This window comes from Elephas maximus, chromosome 10 (genome assembly GCF_024166365.1).
Source record: "Elephas maximus indicus isolate mEleMax1 chromosome 10, mEleMax1 primary haplotype, whole genome shotgun sequence".
NCBI lineage: Eukaryota > Metazoa > Chordata > Mammalia > Proboscidea > Elephantidae > Elephas > Elephas maximus.
Window position 1 is genome coordinate 35,287,889 of NC_064828.1, and position 10,954 is coordinate 35,298,842.

Sequence of the window (10,954 nt, forward strand, 5' to 3'; positions counted from 1 at the left end):
AGCCATAGCCCGCCTCACTTCTGCTTTCCTGCCTCTTAAAAAAGTCTTCCTCTAGCAAACACAGTTTGGAAATTACTGAGATAGTCAATGGTTTAAGAACTTTTTTTTTTTTTTAAAGCACAAACAATATGCTATAGGCATTTTAAAGAAAGAAAACAATTTTCACTACTTGGAAGACACTGCTGTGTGCAAACTGTGCTCCAGTCTCAGAGCCATGGGGCTGGGGGCCGGGTAGAGTCTTTAAGGGCAGTGGCCAGTGCTCTGGCGAACCAGATGAGAGGGGACACCGGCAGAGGCAGAAAGGCTCAGGCAGGGACAAGCGCAGAGCTACTTATTTGTTGTATGATGACCTCCTTCAAAGACCTCCCCAGGCTAAGTTCGTCAAGAAGGAGGCCAGACAGAGGCCAGCATGTTGAAGGCAAAGCCCTTGACCCAAGCCTGGAGAGGGCCCCTGCCCTTTGAGTTACCACCCCTCGTGAGAAGGACCAGCAGTGCAGTCACCAGAGGCGCAACACTGGCCAATCAAGTCGCTGTGGTCACGGGGCCCACAAAAGGGTGAGTGCTCCTTGTCGCGGGTAAGGGCCACAGGTGGTGAGTGACCCCGGGACTGTTGCCCTCATGGCTGACTCACCCCATTACTCCATCTATAGGCGGAGGAAGAGCTTCCGTGCTCTGAGCTGGGGCAAGAATTCAAACGGCGGAGGGTGGGGTAAGGTCTCAGAGAGAGGAAAGCATCGCAAGGCTGAATTACCACATCACGTCTATCTCTGCCCGCAGAATCGGCTTCGCCATCGCCCGGCGTCTGGCCCAGGACGGCGCCCACGTGGTCGTCAGCAGCCGGAAGCAGCAGAACGTGGACCAGGCGGTGGCCGAGCTGCAGGGTGAGGGGCTGAGTGTGTCAGGCACGGTGTGCCACGTGGGGAAGGCCGAGGACCGCGAGCGGCTGGTGGCCACGGTGAGGGGCCACTGGGGTGAAAGGGAGAGCAGTGGTTATTTTAAGCTTAAGCTGACCAGTGCACCAGCACAAGAACTAGGGACGACCATGGGCTACTCAGCACTGGTAGCCCCAGAGACCCATGGTCCATCCAACCTTAGCCAGAGACCTGGGCAGAGAGGGGTGTTTGGGGTCTGTTGGAAAACTTGGTGTTACTCCTCTCCTGAATTTGAAACCCAGACATAACCTTAGGCACATCAAACAGGAGCCACCTCCCACTGCAGCAGAAATCTTTGCTCCAAGACCTTGGTCCTCTATGTCCCCTCATCCTGTACGGGCCCTGAAACACTGTGGTGGTGTCGAATTCCTGATCTGTGTGGCAGGTGTCAATCCCCTGGTAGGAGGTATCTTGGGGAGCAGCGAACAGGTCTGGGACAAGGTGAGGTCACCTTCAGTGTCACCCTCCCTCCACCTCAGCTTTCACCCCCAGAGCTGGTTCTCCAGCTCTCTCACACCCACCCTCCCCTCACAGACTCTTTGGCACACAGCAAGGACAGGTGCCTGACTTTCAATTTCCCCATCTGTGAAATGGAGGCCAGAGTGTATAAGTTGCAATTCTGGTCCCTGCCCTCCAGGAGCTCCCAGACTACAGGGAGTGTCCAATGTGGACCCAAATAATCACAATCAGTGTGGAGCCTGTGACTCCCTTCCCTCCCCCTGGCTTAATCCCTGAGACTAGCACCTCCAGGTGGTAATCCTGATATCCAGCCTTCCCCAGACTGGCTTCCCTAGCTGGCCCAGTGCCTCCTCAGCCCCATATGGGATATTTTCTTCAGACAACGCCCTTGAAGACATAGGGGAGACATCCTGCAGACTCTGAAGTCCTCAGCCTGATCCCCTTATTCCTGCATCTCCGGGACCCCCATGCCCACCAAGGAAAGCCAACACTCTTCCCACCTCCTGTTGTCAGAGCCCCTCACGCCCATGTCTCATGTGGTATATTTGTGAATACGGTGAGAACTGAGCACTGGACTGTCTCCCTCCCCACCCTCATTTGCTCTAATTTCAGATGCTGAATGTCACTGTGAAGGCCCCAGCCCTGCTGCTGCCTCAGCTGCTGCCCCACATGGAGAAGAGAAAGTGAGAACGGGAGGGGGGGTTGTGGTAGAGAGGAGAGGAGGGAGCCATTTGGTGTCAAACAGAGAGCACAGGGGCTTAGGAGAGGAGACTGGATGTTGAGTTAAACCTTCTCACTAGGAAACAGGCTTAGCTGAGCCAGTAACAAAAGAATAGCAATGTCTGACTTTCAGACTTCTGGGTGAGCTAAAGAAAAAAAAAGGTTCTGCCTTCTTACATTACTCTCCAATTTCTAGAGTGCCAGGAATCAGGCAGGAACCCTCCTGGAAATGAGAAGATGGATTCCTTTGACAGGAGGGCCCAGAGTCCCCACAGCTGTCCTGGGAACAGGGACATGAAAATCTTTCCAGGGCTGCAGTAGCTCAGGGCACAAGAGTCTAGGTCCATAACCTCAAGGCACCATACTTAAGACTAGTTGAGTTTCCCAGTTCCACTCAATTCTTGTCCCTCAGACTTCTTAACTCTTGAACCAGTCACGTCCTCCTTTATCTTCTCCTGTGGCCCCTGCTTCATGTGTGGTCTACAGAACCATCTGTAGAGCCAGTGGTGAGTGAAGGAAAGAGGTCAGTGACAAGTGGGACAATGAAAAATTATGGACAGCTTTTAATATTATGATAAGGCATTTTGTCTTTATTCAGGAGGCAAGGGTGAACCACTGAAGTTTTTAAACAAGAAAAACATATGATGGTTCACTATAATTATTTCAAATATATTTCGTCTTCCTTCTGTATTGAAACCCATTGTCATCAAGTCGATTCCAACTCACTGCGACCCTATACAGGGTCACTATGAGTCCAAATCGACTCGACAGCAATGGGTAATGGGTACTATATTGAAAGAGAGCATGAAGAAGAAGCACATGAGGAACAAACAATCTTGATTTATGGGCCAAGAAGTAAGAAGTGCTGAGTAGGCAAAGGAGAAAAAGAAAGACAGGGGTTCAGAATTTTGCAGAGGACCAAGCAGATATTCCAGAAAGGAAATTTTAGTCTGCAATATTAGATGTTACAGGAAACTAGATAGAAAGGGGACCCGAACAAGGTGCATTAGATTTGGTAAATGGGGAAGTATTATAGAGAAACTTTTTATGAGGATTTTAGGGCAGGGTTGAGGGACATGCAACTTCTGGGATGGAGATTCCCAAGGTCCACTGAGAAGTACTTTTAATATTATTCCCAAACATACCTGGTTTACAACTCTTCCGGGCAAAAAAGAGGCCAATAGTCTAGAATAAAAGCAAATGTTGGATATATTCCTTAAAAGTGTCCGTACTGGTACTGCTAGGTGGATCTTGAGCATTCAAGCATGATAAGAAAACAAAAAGTTGGTCTTGGCCCTTAGAATACTCTAGGACAGAGGAAACAGCCAGAGGAAAGCAGGAGACGGCTCTAATCCTGACCTAAGCTCCTCTTGGTCACTTTCATGGTCCTCAGCCTCTCTCCCATGCATTCTCCACACCCCAGCTGACTATATTCACTCCATACTTCACCCTTCTTTCTCTTCCCGGGGGGGCTCGATGATTCTGATCTCCTCAGTTGGGACGTACATGCCATACTCCGTAAGTATAACCTTGTATGACTCTAGATTATTTTTAGTTGCCATCAGCTTGGCTCCAACTCATGATGATCTTACATGTAACAGAAGAAAACATTGCCTTTTCCTGCCTCATCTCCGTAATCACTGGTATGTTTGAGTTCACTGTTGTCGCTATTGTGTAGTGCCTTCCAGTCTAGGGGCCTCATCTTCCAGCACTATATTGAACAATATTCTGTTGTGACCCATAAAGTTTTCACTGGCCAGTTTTTGGAAGAAGATCGCCAGGCTTTTCTTCCTAGTCTGTCTTAGTCTGGAAGCACCACTGAAACCCGTCTACCACGGTTGATTCAGCTGGTATTTGGAATGCTGGTGGCATAGCTTCTGGCATCATAGCAACACACAAGCCACCACAGTACAACAAACTGACAGATAAGTGGTGGACAGTTTTAGATTTAAAAAAAATTAGGAGGGAGGTAATAGCCCCATTTCCCTAGGACAGTGGAGATGTCCAGGAAGGTCACACACACGCACACGCACACGCACACGCACACGCACACGCACACGCCTGTTGCCTTCAAGTCAATTCTGACTCATAGCAACCCTATAGGACAGAGTAGAACTGCCCCATAGGGCTTCCAATGTTGTAATCTTCACAGAAGTAGAAGGCCACATCTTTCTCCTGCAGAGCAGCTGGAGTTCGAACCACCAACCTTACAGTGAGCAGCCAACCACTTAACCACTGCATCACCAGGGTGCTCTAGGAAAGTTCCAGGACAAGCAATTTCTTGGTCAGGCACACACCTGCAGCTAATTTGATCAGTGGTGTCTCAGCTCCTCCTTCTCCATAAAGGACACCCAAGGCAGCCTTTTGCTCTTTCTTTGTGGCATTATCAACTGATGTTTGTAGTTGCTTCTGAAGGGATATTATTCTAGGCACAGGCCTGGAAATCCACTGAAACTCTCCTCCCCAGCTGTCATGTATTTCATCTACCTCCTTCTCTGCCCACAGAAGCTGAGGGCCTACAATGTCAGTAAAACAGCCCTGCTAGGCCTCACCAAGGCGCTGGCAGTGGAGCTCGCACCAAAGAACATCCGGGTGAATTGCCTGGGGCCAGGAGTCATCGACACAGCCTTCAGCCAAGTGGTGAGAACCAGGGGCATCTCTTGCCTATGACCCACTGTCAACTAGGGTGCCTTCCCCTGCCAAGCCATTCCCCACAAAGGAACCCTCATATCTGGACATATGGACTCTCAAATGATGCTTTGGTCCACAGCCTCTGGGATCAGCAGCAGAATTAGGACTCATTCCTTGTCAGAGGGAGCCCAGAATGTCCCCAAGAGCCCTTTCACAAAGACAGGCCTGTGTGATATGAAACTCTGTGGCTTCATCTGTGTGAGCAGCACTAACCTTTGGGCCTTTCCATTAGGTCTTTGAGGACCCAAGCCTTTGGGCCTATATGAAGGCACTCTGTGGAACACAGAGGTAGGTTGTATGTGAGGCAATGTCTTTTGTTGATCTGGATAAAATGACCTCAGGAGCCCCCTGGTGGGTAAAAGATCACACACCATCCATCTGCAGGTTACTTGTCTATTCCCCTTTCTGGGATCTGTTGACCCATCCAGGCCTAGGATGAGTAGAGGCCTTGCAGAGCCCACCTATCTCCGCTGCAGCCTTTACTCATCCCCACAGGGATCTCAACTTCACGGCATCACACGGGAGCCAGGGCTCATGGGGAAGACACCATCAGTCTCAGCCCCACCTTTTCTTTCCATGCAGAGTGGGGCAGCCTGAGGACTGTGCAGGAATTGTGTCCTTCCTCTGCTCTTCAGACGCCAGCTACATCACCGCGGAGAGCATCATGGTGGCCGGCTGTTCCTTCCACCTCTAAGGGGCATAAGCTCAGAGTTCAGGCTTGCCTCTCACATGGGAACCCCGTGTGGCCCTGGGGCCACCATGGGACAGCACCTCTATTAATGATGAGGTTGTGCTCCAAATGCCCACTTTGGTTCAAAATCTTCACTACCAGAGATGGAAATAATAAAGGACATCAGAAAAGAATGCTTGCAATATAAAACCATCATTAAATGCTATTCACATAATGTCCACGTTGCCAGAAAACATTATGGTGTGCTTGAAAGTCTTGGGGAAAAGGAAGGGACTAATGTTGACCAGGGAGAGGATTACAAGGAAGGAAAGGAAAAGGACATTTTGAGCATTCTACTAAATGCTTTCATGTAGATTGTTTCCTAAACATCTCTGTGAGTGTGATGATTTTATCTTTAATTAATTCTACAGTTGAAGAAGCCAAGACTTGGAAAGATTTAAGGACAATGTTCTCTGGACACACAGCTAGTCTGTGGGCAGTCATTGAACCCCAGATGTGTTTGCACATCAGAGAGGGACCAGAATGGAACAGGAGGTGTCTGAGGGAAAGGCCAGCCCTCAAGGTCTTCATTCTCTCCTCAGAACCTCCATCCGAAAAAACTAGAGCAGGTTTACCTGCATTCACACAAGTCAGCATTGATAGGTATGGGCCAGGGCAGTAACTGTTCCCTCTCACACCATTATTTCAGACCTTGAGAGTCAGGAATGATGGAAGACCCTGTTGGTGCCCACCCATACCCCCTTGGCCCACCCTGCAGTGTTGTGGAGAATTTCCATGCACATTGAAGGCTTCCTACCTCAAGCCCCAGTGCCTCCCTCCCTGAGGGCTCTGTCTGGCCACAGCACCATCCTTTGCACATGTGGGGAGCTAGTGCCTGCAAAGCAGCCTTGACTGATGAGGGACAAGAGCTGGGACTCAATATCCCAGCTCCTTGTCCCTTGGAGGGACAATGCTGGATGTGTTCTACACAGGGTCTCAGAGGGTACCTGTCAGTGCTGAGCCCTGCTTGCCTACAGGGATAACCTGCTGTTTTTGTGGTAAAAATTCATATAACAACACATTTGCCCATTCAGTCATTTCTACACGTATAATTCTGTGACTATGATTATATACATCGTGACGTACAACCGTTACCACTCTCCTTTTCCAAATTATTCCACCACCACTAACAGAAACACAGGGCCCCCTAAGAATGACACCCCCTTTTCCCTTCCCTCCCATCCCTGGTAACCACTAATAAGCTTTGGTCTCTATACATGTGCCCAGTTCACAGAAGTGAGATCATACAGTATTTATTCTTCTGTGAGCTCGAACCACCAACCTTTTGGTTAGCAGCTGAGTGCTTAAACATTGTGCCACCAGGGCTCCTCACATTTATAAATAAAAGTCTAAAAATACAAAATCTGATGGAGGCAACACGGTTACTGAAACTCATCCACCCTAAAAAAAAAAAAAAAAAAGTAGAATAATACAAAGGATATGATTCTGCACAGTCTCAAATATAAATATATAAATGTATACATAAGTGTGAGTGTGTAAATGCAAAGAAAAAGGCAGGAAAAGGTATACCCCCAAATGAATGATTTGTGTTTCAAAGGATGAGATGGGGTACAGGTAAAGATGCAGGGGAGGGGGAATAATTTGGTGCCAAACATAGAGAAGGGAGAACTGGGGTTAACAAGGATCCAGATGTTAAATTTGACGATTCCCCTGAGAATCAAGTTTAGCTGAGCTGGGGACACAAGAATTGTGCAAATTAGACTTACAGACTTCTGGAGCAGCTAAAAAGAAAAGATTCTGTCCATTGCATTATTCCGCAATTTCTAGAAAGCCAGGGAATCTAGCAGATACTCCATTACAAGTGGGATGAGAGAGCCACATACAGAAGGACCTGGAGTCCCCACGTCCTCCTACAGTCAGGGAAATTATACTGGCCTTTCTAGGGCTGTGGCAGCTTAGTGCACGGAAGTCTAGGTTCAAAACCCCAACATTCCCCATAACAAGGCCAGTTAAGTTTCCCAGCAGAACACTTATCAAAAAGATATATCCCAAAAGAGTCCAATACATAAAGCTGAAAAAACAGAGATGTCCAGGTTGAAGTGGGAATCATTTCCTTGGTCTCTAACCAATCCTTCATTTTGGCCCTTGGGCCCTCAGTGCGAGTTCCCTAGACCATCCAAGAACGATTTGAAAACATGAATGTAACCAAAGATCATGAGTTTTAGAGTCAGAAAGACCCACCTTGAGATCCCTGCTCCAGCACTGGATGTGTCCTGGGCAATTTAATCTCCCTATGCCTCAATTTCCCCCTCTGTAAAGTACAGAGTACAGTAAAGGTTAAATGATGTAATAAACATATGCTGGTTATCTAGAAAAGTAATGAATAGATGGAAAATGTTATTCCTGGTGTTAGGCATGAGGTTCCTAGACAAGCAAAGAGTCTTTCATCTGATTGAATGAAAGACAATTCCCCTTCATGACCTAGTTTAAATTCAGTCTCCTCCACGAAGTTAAGATTTTGACAGCGAGGCACAGAATGAAGGAATGGAAGAAATAAAAACAAAAACTTGGGGAAGATTCTGAAAACAGCAAAGAACCACTGGTAAGCAAAGCGAAGTGGTCAAGAAGAGACTGGACATGCAGAACAGAACAGAGCAAGTAATGGAGAGTATCTAAAGTTTTAAACAAAAAAGTCAGATGATATTATAATAGCATGAGCATATTTTATTCATTCTCTTTAAGTAATGAGTGTTAAGAAAAAATATAAGAGAGTAAAGGAAATGTCTTTGGTTAATGGGCCAAAAAAGAGATGACACTGAGAGAGACCATGTAAGTCCCAAGAAAGAGGGAAAACATAAGCTGAAAATAATAAGATTAAGAATAACCTTAATATGGAAAAAAGGGCAGGGGAAAAGAAAGAATGAATAAAATAAGTTTAAAGTAGAATGTTGAAGAAAAATTAGCGGATGAAAGGGTTGTTTTTAGGTGCCATTGAGTCAATTTAGACTCACAGTCACCCCATGTGGCAGAGTAGAACTGCCCCATAGGGTTTTCTAGGCTGTAATCTTTATGGGAGCAGATTGCCAAGTCCTTCTCCCTCAAAGCTGCTGAGTGGATTCAAACCACCAGCCTTTCGGTTAGCAGCTGAGCTCTTAATTGTTGTGTCACCAGGGCTGAAAGTATGTAAAATGAGATCAGATTTGATAATTAAGAAGTGATTAAGGACTTGTCTTCTGAACAAGATGGAGTAACAGGGACCAAGTTTATTCTTCTGCCTAAAACAATTTAAAAAACAAACAAAATATATGTAACAGTGGTTTTCAGAACACTGGACATCAGGCAAATAACAATAATCCCTGAGGGATGTGATTAAAACAAACAAGATAAACTCTATAATTGCCTCAGCTTTCTGCCTTTGATGGGTTTCCCAATAGAGGCACAGAGAGTGGGAAGCCAGGCCAAGCCCAGTTGAGGAGATGAAGTTGGGACTCCAGGGAGATGAAGGCAGATAGAGTTTGCAAAGCAGAGTACCAAAACAGAGCTTCAGAGAGAAACAGAATTCCAGGGATCTGCAGAGGGTGAAGTAACTATCAAAGGCCGAGAAAAGAATCACATCAAACAATTAAAGGTAACAGTGCCCGGTGCTTACACAGGGTCATGAGTAGTGTCTGTTCTCACCAGCCAGTCAGGAAAACTGATAATTTGCAGCCCATTGGACTGTGTACTTCTGTACACAGAAGGATCTTACCTCAGTAATAGGCCACTAAGGATCAAGATCTAGACTGAGCACTGCTTTTGTCCTGCTAACAAATCTTAAGAGCAAGACCTGAAAGGGTCAGATAGTTTCCAAGTAACTTCACCGCATTCCAGAACAAAAAAATCATCTACTTCAATCTCCATTTGATGTTTGAATTCTCTCCACAATATCCCAGAAAAGTGATCTTCCATCCTCTGTCTGAATAGCTCTAGTGTCAGGGAACTCACTATTTCCTATGGCAGTACATTTCATCTATGGAGAGCTCCAGGTGTTTGAAAATACCTTTTTTAATTGAGTTGAAATATATCTCCCTCTATTCTTTCTCATTGGTCTTTCAGCTACCCAAGGAACACTATTGATCAAGTCAATTCTCTTTTCCTCATGACAGACCTTCAAATGATAACACAGCTCTGTTATCCGCACCCTTTCCACTTTGGTCTGCTCTTTTTACTGCTAAACACCCCCTGTTGCTTCTCTAAGCACCTCTGATCATCAGATAAATAACATTTCCTAGCATCACTCTTCTCACCAGGAAGATATTGATTTTACGATAGCTAGAAACGCATGAGCATCAACAAAATCTTAATTCAACCCACACATTTTTTTGCTAAGCTTCTAACTCACACATAGTTTGCAGGCTGAAACTGTCTCTGAAGCTATCTAAATCCCCAAATGTTCTGAAAAGTGCTCAAGCATCATCAGCAACCATCACTAGGGCAGGCTGGAACCCACAAACAAAAGAGTGAGAAGATTCATGGGTCTCAGATTCTCTTGGAATCAAATTTCAGTTAGACGTACTAGGGGGCTGTGCTCCAGGAAAGGCACACTTGTGTTCTGGGGAGGAGGAGAGAGAATGGCCTTGATTCCTCACAAGGCAGGCACTATCATCCTTTCACCCAAAGCTGCCCCCCAAATGCTAGTGTCCAGCCTCCTGGGGGTTGAACCAAAGTTATCCTCTGTGGGACATTGCTTGATATAGCACTCTTGGTTTGCCTCCTTCCTTTCCTCATTCCACTTTCCAACTCATCCTCCCCCCTTCCCCCTGGGAGCACTTCCTAATAAAACACTTTTACACAAATCCTTATCTCATGGTCAACTTCTGGGAAATCCACCTCACTTACTGTCATGTATTGAATTGTTTCCCCAAAAAACAAGTATCAACTTGGCTGGGCCATGATTCTCAGCACTGTGTGATTGCCCACCATTTTGCCATCTGATGTGATTTTCCTATGTGTTATAAATTCTACCTCTATGATGTTAATGAGGCAGGATTAGAGGCAAATTATGTTAGTAAGGCAAGAACCAATCTCCAAGATTAGGTTGTGTCTTAAATCTGTGTCTTAAATCAATCTCTTTTGAGAAATAAAAGAGAGAAGCCAGCAGGGAGACAGAGCGACCTCATACCGCCAAGAAACAAGAGCCGAGACTTCTAGTCTCCTAGACTGTTGAGAGAATAAATTTCTCTTTGTTAAAACCATCCACTTGTGGTATTTCTGTTATAGCAGCACTAGATGAGTAAAACACTTAGACCACCTCACTGGCCACCATCATGGAGGTCATTTATATCAGTGATTGTTCTAGAATCCCATCCTTAAGCTTGGCTAAGTAGGGCCGCCTCTGGTACCAATTGTCTTAGCTTGTTTCTCTTCAAAGCAAACCCTGAGATAAGGACTTGGATACAAATAATTTTTTTTTTATATTTGA

General features: G+C 46.1%; 1 protein-coding gene across 1 annotated transcript; it reads left to right on the forward strand.

The window, feature by feature from the left end:
* Nucleotides 1–409: 409 nt before the first annotated feature.
* Nucleotides 410–5,496, forward strand: LOC126083666 (dehydrogenase/reductase SDR family member 2, mitochondrial-like). The gene is made up of 8 exons (XM_049897517.1): nucleotides 410–555; nucleotides 778–954; nucleotides 1,271–1,373; nucleotides 2,004–2,074; nucleotides 3,581–3,629; nucleotides 4,617–4,751; nucleotides 5,035–5,090; nucleotides 5,385–5,496. The coding sequence occupies exons 1-8, from the start codon at nucleotides 410–412 to the stop codon at nucleotides 5,494–5,496; spliced, it is 849 nt and encodes a 282-aa protein (XP_049753474.1).
* The last annotated feature ends 5,458 nt before the right edge of the window (nucleotides 5,497–10,954 follow it).